The following is an 18,288-nucleotide window of genomic DNA, read 5'->3' on the forward strand; positions in this document are numbered from 1 at the left end:
AATAATAACAATATTGGATTATAACCCAAGAATAAAATAAATATCCATGAGTCCACACTGACATAAATAGATGCCTGAATAAATAAATACACGGGGACAAATCCTCCTTGCAGCAGAATTCCACAGAAGAATTAGAAGTGGAGAAGGAATGAGGGGAATACAGAATCACAGTTAGAATATCAGAGTAACAGTCACTGTAGGCCGGAGCCCCTAATAAATGCTGAAGGAGAAACAAGATATTTGCATAGCCCTCAAACATCTCCCTCAAAAAATTTACCAATGACTGGGACTTCCCTGAAGATCCAGTGGTTAAGACTTGGAGTTTCCACAGTACGGGGCGTGGGTTGGACCCCTGGTTGGGGAACTAAGATTCCTCATACCCTGTGCCCCGCCCAGAAATTTCCTACCCACTCTAGTGGTTTCACCATAGGCCCACAATTCTTTGATTATTTCCCCCTCCCAGAGGTGGAGCTTAACTCCCTTCCTCTTGAGTCTGGGATGGATTTAGTGGCTTGCTTTTGACAACTAAAATATGGCAGTTTTACAGTGGAGGAACCTGGTGGCCAGCGCCTTAACCAAGCGGTGAAGGTTAACATCCCCAGTAATATCATACATGACCGGTGACATCATACATGATCAAGACATCACACGGGTAGCAGTTACCCCAGTAAGATGTGACAAGAAGGGCACTTTCTCCCCCCAAACCCTTGGCCCCAGTCAGATTATGAAAAACCTCAAATAAACCCAAATGGAGGCATGCTGCAAAGTATTTAACCAGTACTGTCAAAAGTGTCAAAGAAAGACCTACAAGCTATTACAGATGAGAGAGTAAAGATTCAGTGAAATACACCACCATGCCCTGGATCAGATCCTGAAGCAGAAAACAGGCATTTGTGGGAAACGGGGAGAAATCCTAATAATGTGTGCTGCTGCTGCTGCTAAGTCGCTTCAGTCGTGTCCGACTCTGTGCGACCCCATAGACAGCAGCCCACCAGGCTCCCCCGTCCCTGAGATTCTCCAGGCAAGAACACTGGAGTGGGTTGCCATTTCCTTCTCCAATGTTCAGTAAATAACATTAATCAGTGTTAAATTCTTGGTTTTGATAAGCGCACCCTGGTAAGGTCAGACGTTACAATTAGGAAAAGCTGGGTAAAGATGCCATGGGAATTGTGTCTGTCATGTTTGCAACCCTTCTCTAAATTTGAAATTAAAGAAAATTCCCCAGTGACTCCAGGCTGCAGTTGGTCTAGCTGGGCTCCCTGAACGTAGCCAGTTCACAGGCCCCCGGGGGCGTGTCCTGCCTCCCTTGCAGATGTCGTCCGGGTGCGTTTAACCTGCAGCCCCACAACCCCGCCGGCTGCAGCAGCTGCTTCTGCTACGGCCACTCCAAGGTGTGTGTGGCCGCTGCCCAGTTCCGGGAGCACCACATCCTCTCCGACTTCCGCCAGGGTAAGAAGTGGTCCCCGCAGCCGCCTCCGAGGGCTCTGCTGCCAGCCCAGGTGGGATGGGCAGGCCTGCTTTGGGGACATCCAGTGATGAGGGGGGTGGAAAGGAGGGGCAGCCTCAGGCCCCAGCCCCGGCGCCTCCCACAGGCCCACACAGTGGCCATGCCCCTCTGTGCCCTTCTGCACCCCCAGCACCTTCCTGCACCCCGGCTCCCTTCCAGTCCTTGCCTACTCCCTCAGTCTCTAGTAGGAGCAGGGGAGGGGATGGGTATATGGCAGCCTCTGGAGTCTGAGGGGGATTTTCATTTCCTCCTCGGACCCCTTGGTATATCCTAGCGCTGGGGATCCAGGCTTGGTCCCCTGGCCTCCATATATTGAGCACTTGCTGTATGCTTGACACCCTGCTGAGCTTGTTACATGCATAGAACCTGAGGGATTCCCTGGCGGGTAGATACTCTCATTCCCATTTTACAGATGGGGCAACCAAGACCCAGAAAAGAGAGGTGACATAGCTTAGCTGTTGGCACCCCAGGTTCATCAGCTCCTGAGTTTTGCTCTTCATGGCCGTGCACGGCCTTCTTTCTGAGTCCAGGGTCCAGGGTCCCCAATTCCAGGTGGCTCTTTACAGCAGGAAAGCAGTGGCGCTCTGAACTCTGCCAAACATCATAGCCTGAGTGGGTCCCAGCCATGCCCCACTGAACCTCCTCCCCCAACCCCACCTCCAGCATCTCCAGGGAGATAGAGCCTCAGGGCCAGTTCTGGGACGCCCCAGATGCAGGGGGCAGTGCGCCCTCTGCTGGACTGAGAGGGGCTTGGAATGGGGACAGCCCTGTGGTCACCTGGCCCAGAGTCAAGGATGTCAGCATCAGACGGGACTTGTTTTAAAAATCTTAGGAGAGCATCGTGATCTGTTCTCACTTGGCCCTGGCTTTGGCGATTCAGCCTCAGCATTCCATGTGATCTCACAAACACCCTCAGCCAGCAGTTCTCAAACTTCTGGATCTCTGGATCCCTTTATGCTCTTGAAAATCAGAGAAAATCTCAAAGTCCTTTTGTTTATGTGGGTTGTGTTTTCTATATTAAACATTAGAACAGTAATTTTAAAGTATCTGTGCATCAATTCATTTACAAATGACCATAGAAAACTTATAACAAAAAAATAACTTCCGCCTGTGAAAAATAACTTTTTAAAAGACAAAAAACTTGGGGACATCCCTGGTGGTCCAGCAGGTAGAACTCTGCACTTCCACTGCAGAGGCTGAAGGTGCGATCCGCGGTTGGGAAACTGAGATTCCATATGCCATCGTGGTGTGGCCAAAAAGTTAAAAAAAAAAAAAGACAAAAACCTTTGAGAAGAGTGGTGCTACTCATTTTACATTTGTGCACACCTCTTTAAGCTCTGGCTTAATAGAAGTTAGCTGATTCTTACCACGGCTTCTGCCATTTAGTCTGTTGTGATATCACACATCTTGTAGCTCCTGGAAAGTTCTCAGCGTGAGAAAGAGAATGAAAAATGCAAATGACATTTTAATGTTACTAAAAAGATTGTTTGACCTCATGGACGCCCCTGAAAGAGTCTTAGGGATCTCCCAGGGTGTTCAGACAAACTTTGAGAACTGCTACTGGGGCCATAAGTACTTCATTGCCCCCCTTTTGCATATGAGAACCTGGCCTCAGAGAGGTTAAGTAACTTGCCCAGGGTCACACAGCCAGCAAGGGGGCAGAACCTAGCCTAGCACCGAGCCTAGCACCAAGGAGCTCCGGACTTCCCCTTTCTGACCTCTTTCCCTTTCTTCTTCCCTCCCTCCTCACCCCTTGGGAGCCCCAGGTCTCCATCCTATTCTCTAGCTGTCTTCTGGAGAGTCTCCCCTGGAGGCCACTTGCTGTGTGCCTGACTGCTTGGTGAACTGCTGGGGTCGGGGGAGGGAAGTGGACCGCACTGGGACTGGGTTCCCACCCCCACCTGGCCACTTCCTAACCAGGGAGCCTCCTTGGGTGCAGTGAGGTTCGTGGCATACACACTTGGAAGGACAGGGGCGGTGAGGTCACAGGCGAGGGAGTTCTCTGAAGACCAGAAAACCAGATCAAGCCCGGTCTCATTAGCGACGGCCCACCGTGGGGTTCTGGGGCCATGTCCTCATATGTGCTCAAAGTCTGTTGATGGGGCAGGACGGGCTCAGAGGTCAGCCATGACCTTGCCCCAACAGAGGCGACTCCCTGAAGCTTCTAGCTTCTCTCAGGGCCCCGTCCCATCCCACGATCCCACCCTGATCTGGGCTGGGGCTCCAAGCTGCCTAGGTCTGGGCACAGAGCAAGGTCCCGGCCGGCTCCCACCCCCACCTGGCCTGTCTCTAGAGCAGTCTCTCCCTCTCTGGGTCCTGTTGTTTCAGGCGGCACTCATGCCTCTGGGGGTCATCCTTGGGACCCAGGGAAGGGTGTGAAGTGGGAGGGAGCAGAAGTCACCCTCCAGGGCCTCATGGGGGGCGTGTGTGTGTTTGCTGTCCAGGAGCCGAGGGCTGGCGGGCCGGAAGCGTGGGGGACCCAGGACATCCTGCACGATGGAGCCCGGGGGGGCTCCTCCTGGACGCAGAGGACGAGGAGGCGGAGCTCACAGCACCAGGTACCCGGCACAGGCAGGGGCAGGGCTGCCCATGTACTTGCCCTGTGACCGCTGTCACAAAGTGCCACCAACCCAGTGGCTACAAATGTGTTCCCTTAGTGTTCTGGAGGTCAGAAGTGTGAAACGAACTTGCTGGGCTGAAATCAAAGTGTGTTCTAGCTGTGTTCCTCCCAGAGCTTCTGGGAGAGAGTCCCTTCCCTGGCCTTTTCCAGCTTCTCAAGGTGGCCCGCACCCCTCTGCTCATGGCCCCTTCCACTCTGAGGGCAGAGGCCTGAAGGAAGGAATGATGGGGTGTCCATTGGTCCCCTTTCCTTCTGAGTCGTGATTTTCCGCTTAAGTGAAAGTGAAAGTCGCTCTGTCGTGTCCGACTCTGTGATCCTATGGAGTATATTTAAGCGCTTGACTAATACAGAGAAACAACAGAGTCAGAAGGCTAGGTGAGGGCCCCTGGTCCTTGGTGTATGTGCCTTTTTTCGGCTAGAAGCAAGTTCTGATTCCCGTGGAAAATGTGGCCTGTGGGGCCATCGGCCCCCCAGCTTAGTCACGCATGTAGCTGTGTTACCTGGGACTTGATGGAGCCTCACTGAACTCCCACACACGCGGGTCCCTGAGGACTCTGAGCTCATGGGGCGTCTGGCATCATGAGTGCTACATGAACGGGCAGACAGGTACCACCAGAAATACGGTGTCTCCACCACCAGGCATACTGAATCTCCCCGCTCCCACACAGACTCTGTTGTCCCCTGGCACGTCACTTCCAAAAGCCAAGTTTCAAGACAAAAGTCTTAAGAATGTCAAGATAGGATAACCAACAAGGACCTACTGTATAGCACACGGCGCTCTGCTCAGTGTTATGTGGCAGCCTGGATGGGAGGGGAGTTTGGGGGAGAATGGATACATGTATGTGTATGGTTGAGTCCCTTTGCTGTCCCCGCTGAAAATATCACAACATTGTTAACGGCTATACTCCAATATAAAATAAGTTTAACAAAAAAAATGAGTGTCAAGATAGCGGCAGCAGAGCATTAAACTGGGTGTGGGGCCCCCCGTGATTGGCAGGGTCACATGCCCCTGAAGCCAGCTCCGGCTGCGGAGATGTGGGCAGGCTACCCTCAGGATCTTCTGTGCAGGGTCCCTTTGAGTTTGTAGTTTTATCTTTTGAGAGTTTAATTGCCAATAAAATCAATATAGACATTAAAAATCCAGCTAATTAAGTGAAGACTATCAAAGCCTTCGTCTCTTGTCTTCAGAGAAGTTTCTGGGAGATCAGCGATTCAGCTACGGGCAGCCCCTCACACTGACCTTCCGGGTCCCCCGCGGCTCCTCACTCTCCACGCAGCTGAGGCTGGAAGGGGCGGGCCTGGCCCTGACTCTGCGGCATTCCGGCTCACCCCGCACCCCGGTCTCCGGGCAGGCGGGGGAGGTACGGCTGAAGTTCCTGTAAGTGTCCTGCTGCGTTCTGAGTGATGGGGTCGGGTGGTCAGGGTGGGCCCTGAGATCCAGGCACACCCGTTCCCCTGTGGTCTGGGGCCTCCTGCCAGGGGTTCTTGGCACCACCGGCCCCTCTCACGACCCCTGGCCTCAGGATCTGCTTTGACCCCTCCCCGGGCCAGGCTGCAGGAGACCTCCGAGGACGTGGACCCTCCACTGTCCGCCTTCCACTTCCAGAGGGTGCTCGCCAACCTGACTGCTCTGCGCATCTGGACCAGCGGCCACAGCACCAGCTCTTCAGGTCAGTAATGACCAGGACACTGCCCAACCTCCAAACCAGCGAGGGCCCCGGGGGCTCTTTCATCATAGCTTTATGGAGTCTTCACAGCCAGAGATTATCGTCCCCACTTTAGCACAAAGGGGTCTGAGGCTCAGAGAGGTCGAGACACTTGCCCAAGATCGTATAACCAGTAAGGGCAGCAGGAGTGGATGCTGAGGACAGAGGCAGGGGCTGGACAGGTGAGGAGGCTGAGGATGGACAGCTCTAAGGGACACAAAGAAACCAAGAACCTGACGTGGCCACACCAGGGTGGAATCCACCACTGCCAGGAGGCTGGACCCTGCAGGGCTCTTTGATAATGATGACCACAGGGGCCAGGCCAGGATTCCCCAAGGGGTCGGCTCCCCCTGCTGGTCATTAGAGGTGTTGCACCTAGAAAAAGCCTGGTTTCCAAAACCTTTCAGAGAAGGCAATGGCACCCCACTCCAGTACTCTTGCCTGAAAAATCTGATGGACGGAGAAGCCTGGTGGGCTGCAGTCCATGGGGTCTCGAAGAGTCGGACACGACTGAGCGACTTCACTTTCACTTTTCACTTTGACGCACTGGAGAAGGAAATGGCAACCCACTCCAGTGTTCTTGCCTGGAGAATCCCAGGGACGGGGGAGCCTGGTGGGCTGCCGTCTATGGGGTCGCACAGAGTCGGATACGACTGAAGTGACTTAGCAGCAGCAGCAGCCAAAACCTCTCAACCAGCCTGCTGAGTCATCACAGCTTCAAGCCTACCTTCTCACCACCTCTCATCCTGGTCACTGGGTGATCGCCTTGGTGGTCCTCTCCCTATCCCTGGTTCCTCTCTCTTTCCTAATGTATTTTCTCTCCTCCTCCCCCGACCCCGTGCCTGTATGTGCCTAGACCAGGCATCCTCCGTATTCATTTTTGGCTGTGGCTCAGTGATAAAGGATCCACCTGCCAATGCAGGAGATGCAGGTTCAATCCCTGGGTCAGGAAGATCCCCTGGAGGAAGAGATGACAGCCCACTCCAGTATTCTTGCCTGGAGAATCCCATGGACAGAGGAGCCTGGAGGGCTACAGTCCATGGGGTCACAAAGAGTCGGACATGACTGAGTAGCTGAGCACACAAACATGCACCCCTTTACTATCTGGAAATTCCCAGATATTATAACCTACCTAGACACAATTTTTAAAAACCAATATAATATGTTAACTGTAATACACAATAAATAAAAAAGTGAATGATATTTAAAAATAACCATATGGGGACTTCCCAGGTGGTCCAGTGGCTAAGACTTCATGTTCCCAATGCAGGGGACCTGGGTTCAATCCCTGGTCAGAGAACTAGATCCCACATCATGCTGCAAATAAGAGTTCACGTCCCACAAGTAAGAAGCCCACATACTGCAATGAAGACCTGTGTGTGTGTGTGTGTGAGTGAGTCGCTCAGTCGTGCCCAACTCTGCAACCCTGTGGACTGTAGCCCACCAGGCTCCTCTGTCCATAGGATCTCCCAGGCAAGAGTACTGGAGTGGGTTGTCTTTCTCCTCCAAGGGATCTTCCTGACCTGGGGATCGAAACCGGATCTGCTGCATTGCAGGTGGATTCTTTACCATCTGAGCCACCAGGGAAGCTTCATATAAAGGTCTTTTATCCTCATGCAAGCATGTCTTCAGGTCAGATTCCTCAAAATGGAAATGTGAGGCCAAAGAGTGTTTGTTTTCTGTTTTAACGCATGCTGCCAGATTTTGCTTCAGCAAGGCTGTACCTATCTATATTTTGATGCCAACTGTCTACTCTCCTTGTCTATTTGTCTGCTCTAGTTTTTCTCTAGCGTTAACAGATAGTTTTTCTATTTTGCCCCAAGTTTCTAGTAGTTTTCTGTGGGAAAGTTGGTCTGATGGGAGCTACTCCTGTTACTAGAGGCTCCCAATTCATCTTCATACATCCCCATGTGTGAGTCCCCCAAGCCACCATCCTCCACTGTCACTGGAAAACGCTCACCAAGCTGAAGGTTGTGAACAATATCAGTGTTTACATGTACATATTTATTTATTGACTGTTTATTTATTTATCTGGGTCATAGTTGCAGCATGTGGGATCTAGTTCCCTGACTAGGGATCGAACCTGGGGGCCCCTGTATTAGGAGCACAGAGTCTTAGCCACTGAACCACCAGGGAAGTCCCGTAAATGTATGTATCTTACCCGTGAGAGTAAGCGTCTTCTTGTAAAATTCCCAGCCATACATATTTCTCCTTCTGAAAGTTACCAATTTTTCCTGTGCCCTTTGTCCTTTTTTTTTAAAATTGCAATTGACCCATGGACTGCCTTTGTGTGCGTGGGCCAGTGCCCTGTTACACAGGTGAGTAGGAAGGTTTGGTGGAGAAACACGTGCATGGAGCTGTCTCCTTCTCTCTCTCTCTCTGCAGGTCCCGTGCTTCTGACTGAGGTCCGGCTTACATCCGCCCGGCGGGGGCTGTCCCCACCAGCCTCCTGGGTGGAGACTTGTTCGTGTCCCCAGGGATACACCGGCCAGTTCTGTGAGTCCTGCGCTCCAGGATACAAGAGGAACACGCCCCTGGGGGGTCCCTATGCCAGCTGTGTTCCCTGCACCTGTAACCAGCATGGTACCTGTGACCCCAACACAGGCAAGTCTCCCTGCACTTCCGCCACCCCCAGGCCACCTGGGCTACTCCCAGAGCAGCGAGAAGAGCACTGACCTGAATGCGGCCAGCTGCGTGTGTGTGAGTGATCACTGATACTGATAAGACGGTGTCCTCAAGTTCCTCCATGTGCTAGGCACCTTTTTATAAGCTGTATCGTTGGATCCTGCAAAAAGCCCTGGAGGTGCCAGGACCCTTCCGGTCCCTTGTCACAGGTGTGGGACCTAAAGTGCAGGGAGGCAGCTTGGCCAGTAGGTGGCAGAGCTGCTCCTCTCTCAGGTCACTGCCAGTGACCGTCACCCCCACTTGCAGCAGAGGAAACCCCAGCGGGGAGACCAGTGGCCCTGGGCCGGAGCTGCCAGACTGGGCCTGGACACTGGCCTCTCACATGGGAGGTGGGAGGGCTGGCACCTTGCTGCTCTTCTGCAGCTTCTAGGGTCTCTGCAAAGGGAAATGCCTTTTCCCCGATGTCAAAGGACAGTAGCCTGGGAATCAGCAGGCCGGCCGGGGTGGGGGAGCACCCACAGCATGAAGGGCTCCTTCCTCCTGGTGCCCAGGCAGGCATCACTAGTTGAACCAGATGGAGCCTCGTGATCCTTCCATGCGGGGCTCTGGGAGGGTCATCTCATGAGATGGGACTGGTTTGTTGTCCCTCAGAGCCCCTTGCCTTGGCACAACTTCCAGCTCCTTTTGGGCAGGTCTTCATCTGTAAAGGGTGGGGGCACAGTGGTCACTGCGGCCCTTCCTGGGCAGATGGAGGAGTAGTGAGTATGCGGGTGCTGGGCAGAGACAGAGGCCATGGAAAGCACCCCTGGGTGCCCCCCGTGCTCTGCTTGTCCACCCCGGATCCTCTCTCTTTCCTCTGTTCACCCCAGTCCTTGATGAGTGCTGCTAGGGGGGCGCCTCTGGGAAGGGGTGGTCTTGCTTAACCCCTTCTTAGCCAGGCTCCTCCCTTAGTCCCTGGCAGTGGCTCTGAGCAGACTCTAGACGCCATGGGGCTAGAGAAGGGGGGTTGCAGTGTCCCCTTCATTAGAAACCAGTGGGCAGGAATTCCCTGGTGGTCCGGTGGTTAAGACTCCACGCCTCCACTGCAGGGAGCCCAGGTTTCATCCCTAGTCGGGGAACTGAAGATCCGTTGTACATAAATAAATAGAAACCAGTGGGCAGGGAGGGGAGTTCCATTCTGTGAGGCCAAGAAAGCCTCTAGAAACCCACAGACCCCCTAAATGGGTTTCCTCACATTAACGCTGGAATCCTGGGTCCGTGTCACTGTCCCTGAGCTTAAGAGGGCTTGGAGGCTTCAATTTACAGAAGAAAACAAAGAAGCCACTGAGGAGGGGGAAAAAGAATACTAGAAGCAAACGCTGGCGGTATCGTCAGCTGGTTCAGTTAATTGTGTGTCAGAGGCTGTGTATGGCTGCACTGAATTGTGATGAAAACCTGTTGAGATCAGAGTCATGTGTGCCCATTTTGCAGGTGAGGAGGTTGAGGCCCAGGGGTGCCCAGCTTCACATGGTCAGTAAGTGGTGGATGTGAATGCAGGTGGATGCTTCATCCCTGGGCCGTGCTGCCTGCACCGTGGAAGAGGCCGCACCCCAGTTCCCACCCCAGGACGTGCTCGGTGGCCCCCATGCAGGAGCCCGCCCGCCATCTTGTGCGGGGTCTGGGTTCAGGTGTGGTGACCAGGAGCTTGTCTCGCCCCTCAGGGGTCTGCCTGTGTGGCCACCACACCGAGGGCCCGTCCTGTGAGCGCTGCTTGCCAGGTTTCTACGGCAACCCCTTCACAGGCCAGGCCGATGACTGCCAGCCCTGCCCGTGCCCCGGACAATCGGCCTGCACGACCATCCCAGAGAGCGGAGAAGTGGTGTGTACCCACTGCCCGCGGAGCCAGAGAGGTGAGTGCCTGGGGACCCTGCCTCTGCCAAAGCTCCAGGAGTGAGTCCTGGGTCCACAGATGAGGGAGGGCCTCACTTAGGGGTGTCAGGCCTGACCTTTGGGAATCCTGAGTCTCATAGTCTGATAGCCAGGGCCGTGGGCTGCTGTGGGTTCCTGGCAGAACTTGGACCACTGAGCACATCCAGGTGGGAGTTTGGAAATCGTCGTATCCAGCCCTGCCCCAACCCACAGAGCCTGGGTTAGTAGCTTAAGACGGAGCTCTGGAATCTGTATTCCTGTCATGTTCCTGGGAACATGGGAATTCCCAGGCAGTCCAGTGGTTAGGACTCAGAGCTTTCAGTGCTGTGGGCCTGGGATCGATCCCTGGTCGGGGAACTAAGATCCCACAAGCCGTGTGGTGTGGCCAAAAAACCAAATGTAGAAACAAATAAATAAATAATTTTAAAATGTCTCCAGGTCATGTGTGATGCAAAACCCCCCATCCCCAGTCCTCTCCCTGTTCCCCATTCCTGCTCCAGGAAGCAGAGTCATCCTAGACATCTGATTGTTTTAAAAAAAAAAAGTACACAAGAGCTTTATTGAGATATTATTAATATACCCCCTGACTCACCCATTTACAGTGTGCAATTCAATGTTTTTTTTTTATATTTGCCGTTACTGATTTTTCAAATTTTAGCAAAATACGCATAACTTGCCGTTTTGACCATTGTTAAGTGTACAGTTCAGGGCCTTAAGTACACTCACAGTGCTGTGTAACCATCACCGCTATCCACCCCCAGAGTTTTTTATCGTCCTAAATAGAAATTGCAAACCCATTAAATGATTATCTCGTAGTCCCCCCCACCCCCTCCTCTGGCACCCACCGTTCCAGTTTCCATCTCTCTGAATGTGAATATCCCAGGCACCTCAGGTAGGTGGACTCAGACGATATTTGCCCTCTGTGTCCGGTTTGTTTCACTTGGCGTAACATTCCCGTGATCTCAGATACCTGGTTCTACATTTGGGACCGCTCTGAAAGCAGCTCCCTTGGGACTGCCCTGGCGGTCCGGTGGTTAATACTGCATGCTTCCAATGCAGGGGTTGCAGGTTCGTTCCCTGGTCAAGGAGGTTCTGCATGCCATGTAGTGTGGCCAAAAAAACCCTGAAAGCAGCTCCCTGACAGCTAGCAGGTTGGGGAGGTACTCCAGAGCAGGGATCCCCAGGAACTGCAGGAGTGAGGTCCCACCTCAGGACCCTGCCCCTCACCATCATGCTGCCCCTGTGTTTCCATAACCTTCCCCACATTCCCTGGCTCCCCACCTGTGGCTTCCCCCAGTCTAAAACTCAAGGGGACTCCACTCAGTGAGAGAGGGCAGACAGAGAAGTTACCCAAGGGAGGACTTCCAAGGAGGAGGACACTGCTGTGCGCAGGAGGAGCCCTGGGAAGAATGTGAGGGTGGACATTAGGGCTTTGTGCCAGCTCACATCTTTATCACGCCAGCATTGTTCAGGTCCCGCCAGAGCTCAGCACACAGGGGACTCACCCACACAGTCTGATCCGGGACTGACCGCGGTCAAGTCCTGATCCTTGCCTGCCTCGCTTGCCTACCACCCTGACCCCTCACAGCTGCCTCCTGCTGGGGAACTATCCTCACCCAGTCCGGGGTGGACGGCAGGTTAACTGCAGGGACCACATTCTTCATCACTGGCTTCAATCTGCCCCTTGGCCATCTCACTCCATCTCTGTTTCAGAGTCTCAAAGCCAGTCTACCCTCTACCTTCTGAACTCCATTCAGATTTTTCTTTTCCTTCCTTTTCTCTCTTTTGTCTTCTCCTCCTTAGTCATCCCCTTCTCCATGTTCAAGGTTGCCTGCCTTTCATTGCATTAACTTGATTTCCACCTTAGTGACAAACTTTGAGGATGTCGGGAGTCCACAGCTGTTTTTCACAATGACTGTAGCTACTTTTTAGATTATAATTTAAGTAATACTCATTGTAACCAATGAGTAAATTGTTGGGAAAAGTGTAAAGGAACGTGAGTGCCTACAGGCACGAAGATCATTTAAGATGCCCACCATCCTACCGCCCCCAGGTCCCCCATCGTCTGTTTCATGTGGATATGCACAGAGAGGTAGGCATGTTTACCAAGAACAGGCTGACACTGCATGAAGCCCATGGAACAGGGATGGCCCTTGATGCCTCATCTGTGTTCCGGGTGGACTTCCCAGGCCATGACCCTCCAGAAGCCTCCTCACACACTGTCTTTTCTGAGACTCACAGTAACCCTAGGGCTGGAAGATGAAGCCACAGCACCAGATCAAACCCAGGAAGCAGGGCAGGAGTAGGAAATAGACAGTCCAGAGGGAGTTCAGAAGCCATGAGAAGCAGAACAGGCAAAGGGGCCGGAAACCACAAGGAAAAAGCAACCCCGGCTGAGGGAGAGAGATGGGGGAGGGGATGGTGACAAGGAGGGTGGCAGTGATGTTGAAGATGGAGGCAAGGAAGATGACGACAAAGAGAGGGATGAGCAAGATAAGGGTGACGATGATGAAGACCATCGAGTTGATGCTAATGATGAAGGTGGAGATGGTGGTAAAGGTGACGATAACGAAGATGCTGAGTGAGGATGGAGAGTGATGCCCAAGGCCATGAGGAAGATAAGGGTCAAGATGATGACCGTAGCGATGAGAATGATGGGTGAAAATGATGACGTGAGGTGACGTCCACAGAGCTTCCTTGGCGGCTCAGTGGTAAAGAATTCATCCGCCAACACAGGAGACACGAGTTTAAGAAGATCCCACATGGTGTGCAGCAGCTAAGCCCGGGTGCCCCGACTATTGAGCCTGTACTCTAGAGCCCATGGGCCACAACTACTGAAGCCCACGCACCTTAGAGCCCTGCTCTGCAGCCAGAGAAGCCACAGCCACGAGAAGCCCTCGCTCTGCGATAAGAGAGTAGGTCCCACTCTCCGCAACTAGAGAGAGCCCACGGGCAGCCGCGAGGACCCAGCGCGACTGGAAACAAATAATGCTAAATCAGCCACGGGCGAGAAATCGACCAGACCCCGCATCATCCGGCTGCCACTCACCTCTGCAGATGAAGGTCGTGATGACGATAATGATTATGTGAGGAAGAGGATGGTCAAGGCGCTGATGAAGAGAATGGTGAATGAGGACCAGATGGCTAGGAGGGTGATGATGGTGAATGGGTAATACCAGCCACTGCTGCTGATCATGAACCATGTGCCAGTATCTGGGCTTAGTGCTTTGCTTGCCAAACCTTCTCAAGGGTCCTTTGAGGTCGCTGTCTTTATTGTCCCTGCTCTGCAGACTCGGAGTCCAAGTTCAGCAAGGCCCAGCGGCTCGCTTAAGACCACAGGGCCAGCTGGTGGCCCGGCTGGGCCCTGGCCCCAGGTCAGCCTGACCCCAGAGCCCGTGCTCCCCTCCACCAGGAGCCTTGCAGGAGCTCTCTTGGGTTCCCACCCACCCTCACCCCTCATGGACCCAGCAGGCCAGGCCCCTCATTTCTGCTCCTCCACACAAGCCTTCTTCTTTCCCAGGGCGGCGCTGTGAGATCTGTGATGATGGCTTTTTCGGGGACCCACTGGGGCTCTCTGGGCGCCCCCAGCCCTGCCAGCCATGTCAGTGCAGTGGAAACGTGGACCCCAATGCTGTGGGCAACTGTGACCCCCTGTCTGGTCGCTGCCTGCGATGCCTGCACAACACGACAGGTGCCCACTGCGGACACTGTCGGGAGGGCTTCTACGGGAGCGCCCTGGCCCCTCGGCCCGCAGACAAATGCGCACGTGAGTACCAGCCTCCCAGGCCCGCGGGGCAGGGCGGGGCGGGCTCCTTCTCCACCAGGTCCAGCCGGCTGTTCTGCAAGGCTCCTGTGCAGCCTTAGGCAGGTTACTCACCTTCTCTGTTGCCTTGCCAAGAAAGTATAAGGGTTTGTTTTCTTCTCCAAGGTTCTTTCAGCTTCGGGATCTGATCAACTCTGACCCTGTGACTTTTTTGTTTTTTTTTTTCCTGCCCGGATGGTTTAGCACTGATCTCATGCTCTGATGTTGGCACCTGAGACTGTCCCAGATGGCCTGTGGCCCTCATCATTTTGTCCCGCCCCTGGGCTTCCAAGATGCTCAGCCCTCTGGGCCTTCGAGGCGTGCACCAGCTTGTGGGAGGCTTCCAGGAGTGGCCCAGGGAGAAGCTCAGCATTTGGGCCCCTGCTCCATGCAGCCCCTGTCGGCCTCTTGTTTTAGGGGGGCCCAGGAGAGCAGACTCAAGTGACTCAAAACAGTGGGAGCCGGGTCGGCCCCTGACCCCCACAACCGAGTTTCTGGCCTTCTCTGCAGCCTTGTAGGGGGCTCAGAAGGGCCACCCGCCACCATGGCCATCTGACCTGTCTCTCCAAGGACATAGAAAATGGGCTGAGACTAGCACCGAGCCCTGGAGCCTTTTTTCAGAAATGGCAACCCACTCCATCGTTCTTGCCTGGAGAATCCCAGGGACAGGGGAGCCTGGTGGGCTGCCGTCTATGGGGTCGCACAGAGTCGGGCATGACTGAAGCGACTTAGCAGCAGCAGCAGCAGCAGCAGCAGGAGTCTGAGCTGAATGGGAGTCATCTCCCTGGGCTCCCCACCTTCTCTGCCTCTCTGGAACACCCTCGAGGTGGAACAGATGATCTGCAGGGTGCCCTGACACCCTTTCCTTCCCCTACTCCCATCCTCCAGCCTGCAGCTGCAACCCGGAGGGCTCAGTCAGTGAGCAGAGACCCTGCGACCCAGTGACCGGCCAGTGTTCCTGCCTGCCCCATGTGACCGGACGGGACTGTGGCCACTGCAGCCCAGGCTTCTATGACCTCCAGCCCGGGAGGGGCTGCCGGCGGTGAGTGGGGTGCAGCTGGGGTGCCCTTCCCCTGGGGGTCCCCCCAGGATGGAAGAATCCACCAGGGAGCCTCCAGGCCCACTGCCAGGTGCCGTGAACTGATGGGGGACAAGGGGACGATCCCTTGGGGGTCAGATTCACCGCCCTGCCAACCCAGGACTCAGGCCAAGAGCAGCCCTGAGGGACGTCCAGGCGGGCGGGAGCTGGTTCGGGCTCTGCTTCCTTGCTCAGTAACTCGGTCACTCTGTGACCTTTGTGGCCACAGCAGCAGCTTAGATAGCGTATTTAGAGAGCAGTGGAGGGCTCCAGGGACATGCCCCGTGAAACAAATCGGTTTCTTTCTGACCAGACTGTCTGTCTCATGCTTTCAATATGCTAATTGCCTTGTGATTTTCCAACTGAAAGGTATAGTCCAAGATGTATATATGAATATGTCCCCATACCCTTTTCGGGAGGTGGAGGGGGAGAATTTTGTGAGACTGTGCTTCCTGGGCTACAGCTTGGAGGAGGCTGTTGGACACGTTCCTGCACAGAGAAGGGACCTCGTCCACAGAGGGCATGGTCCCGAGGCCCCATGCCAGCCTAAGATGACAGAGGCGGGGCTGGGAACGGCCTAGAGCTTGTCCCAGACCAGGGTTCCTTCCCTTCCCTTATTGTAGCTGCAAGTGCCACCCGTGGGGCTCCCGGGAGGACCAGTGCCACCCCAAGACCGGGCAATGCCCCTGCCGTCCAGGCGTCGAGGGCCAGACCTGTGACCGATGCCAGCTGGGTTTCTTCGGCTTTTCTGTCAAGGGCTGCCGTGGTAAGGAAGCCGGGTCCTTCCTGGGCTGCCCAGAGACGGAGGCTTCTAGGAAAGAGGATCAGTGGGGGGATGGCTGAGCAGCAGGAAGGAGACAGATCGGATAAGGGGCAGGTCTTCTTGGAGTAGACGTGGGAACGTGGAGTGAATGAACAGAGCAGAGGAGGGGCGCAGAATCTAATCCTAGATGCTACTACTGACCTCCTGAGTGCCTGGGGCCATCAGATCACCTCTCTGCGTCTCACTTATACGTGGACTGCATGGCTGTCCTAAACCTGCCTGGTCCTCAGATCCCGGGGACACTGAAATAACTCAGGTTCTTGATCATTGTCTCCAACCTTCTGAATCAGTCTCCTGGGAAGGACCCAGGAAGGTACTTGAGCTGCCCACAGGGATCGGGAGCATCTGGGTGGCCAGAGTTGCAGGGCACCTGGGGGTTCTGGTGTGGGGTGGCCATCAGGGCTCCCAGTGCCATCTGCACACCCCTCCCCCAGACTGCAGGTGCTCCCCACTGGGTGCCACCTCGCCCCAGTGCCACGAGAACAGCACGTGTGTGTGCAGGCCTGGCTTCGTGGGCTACAAGTGTGACCGTTGCCAGGACAACTTCTTCCTCACGGCCAGCGGCAGGCAGTGCCAGGAGTGCCCATCCTGCTACGCCCTGGTGAAGGAGGAGGTGAGCCCTCCCCATCTAGGCCCTGCACAGGCCGGCTGTACCTTCTGTTCATTTCATGCCCCCAGCGAACGCCTGCTCTGTGCTGGGCGCCAGGAAGTGCCCACTTATCCTGAGCCCTTGGTCTTTCTGGGACTACCGGCCACCTCCTTCTTGTGCCCACCCAGCCATCTGGCTCAGCTCTCCCCTCTGCCCTTTCCCGGTTCCTGAGTGGACAAGAGAAAAATGGGCCTGGCCTTATGTCCTTCCCCACTACCAGGCTGAGGTCTCACACTTACTCACATTTGGTGGGATGAGGACACAGGTGGCCCTTCGTGGGGAGGGTCAGAGGGAGGGCGATGCTCATGCTGGGAACACAAGTAGAACCTCAAGCAGGGAGGTGACGTGGAGCAGGGGTCAGGAGCATGACCTCTGGACCCCAGGAGCATGACCCCCAGCCCTGTTAGTTATCACGTGCCCAGGCAGGTGACAGCCTTGGTAAGCTTCAGTGGGTCTCTCCTACTCCAAAATGGAGATGCTTCAGACCTTCGACCCCTTTCCTGAAATCAGTGAGGCCAGCTTTTGGAATGATGGTGCTGTAGAAAGATAGGATGGTGTGTGATGGATATTGGGTACCACTCCCAGCAGTGCCTGGGCCAGCTGCCCTAATCAAGCCCGTTGATACATCTGCAGGAACACAGGTGAATGTTCACACCAAGAGGGTAGATAAAGATCACAGGTAGCCTTGTTCAGAACATTTACACCATGAAGGGAAATAAAGATCATAGGTAGCCTTGTTCTAAGTGAATTCAGGGATTTTTTTTTAAACCTGATTTTGCCATCCTATGCAGAATGGAAATCTTTGAGGATTTTCAGAGCATTTTGGACTTCAGAATCAAGGAGAGAGCTTGGGACCTGTATCCCCCACCCCTTAGGGTGGTTGCAAGGTGAACGTGAGCTGGCGCGTGGCTGGTGGTCACTCACACCTGGCTCCTAGCAAGTGCTCCTTAAATGCATTTATTGTTCATATGATTGAAAGAACGGGGCTAGGAGATGGAGCAGAGTGCTGTCATTCCGTCTGCAAGGATCGCGTGTCTGCTCCATGCCAAGTCCTGGGGACATGGCAGGACAGACAGAAATCCTCCTGAGGCTTCCCTTCCCACCCCCCATCAGCAGGGCAGAGGTGTGATTGGCTGAATGCCAGAAGGCAACACTTGTGGGGACGGCAGTCCAGGAAGAAACCAACAGAGCTGTCCAAGCAGGACTTCAGGCCACCAGCCTCACACACCCTTCCCTCCCTGACCCCTCCAGGCTGCCAAGCTGAAGGCCAGGCTGACCCTGATGGAAGGATGGCTGCAAGGGTCTGACTGCGGCAGGCCCTGGGGACCACTGGAGATTCTACAGGGAGAGGCCCCACGGGGGGATGTCTACCAGGGCCCCCACCTGCTGCAAGGTACAGCGGGAGAGCAGAGTGGGAGACTGGGAGGCCAGGGGAGGGGGCTGACCGGTCAGATGCCCACCGTGGAGCCCCTCAGTGTGGCCTCAGGATGCTTCAAGGGCTCTGGGCTCACCCCTAGAACTCGCTTGCTGGTAGAGCATGTCTGACCTCCCCAGCTGGGTGAGCCCCTCC

General features: G+C 54.7%; 1 protein-coding gene across 1 annotated transcript in view; it reads left to right on the forward strand.

Annotated features, from left to right (window-relative positions):
- The window catches only part of LAMC3 (laminin subunit gamma 3), a 67,574-nt gene that overhangs the window by 31,255 nt on the left and 18,031 nt on the right, over positions 1-18,288 (forward strand). The window contains exons 8-18 of the mRNA XM_027556589.1: positions 1,313-1,449; positions 3,952-4,065; positions 5,316-5,505; positions 5,679-5,797; positions 8,219-8,437; positions 10,159-10,347; positions 13,887-14,132; positions 15,057-15,210; positions 15,870-16,012; positions 16,504-16,682; positions 17,970-18,111. Of these exons, the coding sequence (XP_027412390.1) occupies positions 1,313-1,449; positions 3,952-4,065; positions 5,316-5,505; positions 5,679-5,797; positions 8,219-8,437; positions 10,159-10,347; positions 13,887-14,132; positions 15,057-15,210; positions 15,870-16,012; positions 16,504-16,682; positions 17,970-18,111 (1,832 nt within the window). The remainder of the gene's footprint in view (positions 1-1,312; positions 1,450-3,951; positions 4,066-5,315; positions 5,506-5,678; positions 5,798-8,218; positions 8,438-10,158; positions 10,348-13,886; positions 14,133-15,056; positions 15,211-15,869; positions 16,013-16,503; positions 16,683-17,969; positions 18,112-18,288) is intronic.

The sequence above is a fragment of the Bos indicus x Bos taurus genome, chromosome 11, assembly GCF_003369695.1.
Source record: "Bos indicus x Bos taurus breed Angus x Brahman F1 hybrid chromosome 11, Bos_hybrid_MaternalHap_v2.0, whole genome shotgun sequence".
In the NCBI taxonomy this organism is placed as follows: Eukaryota; Metazoa; Chordata; class Mammalia; order Artiodactyla; family Bovidae; genus Bos; species Bos indicus x Bos taurus.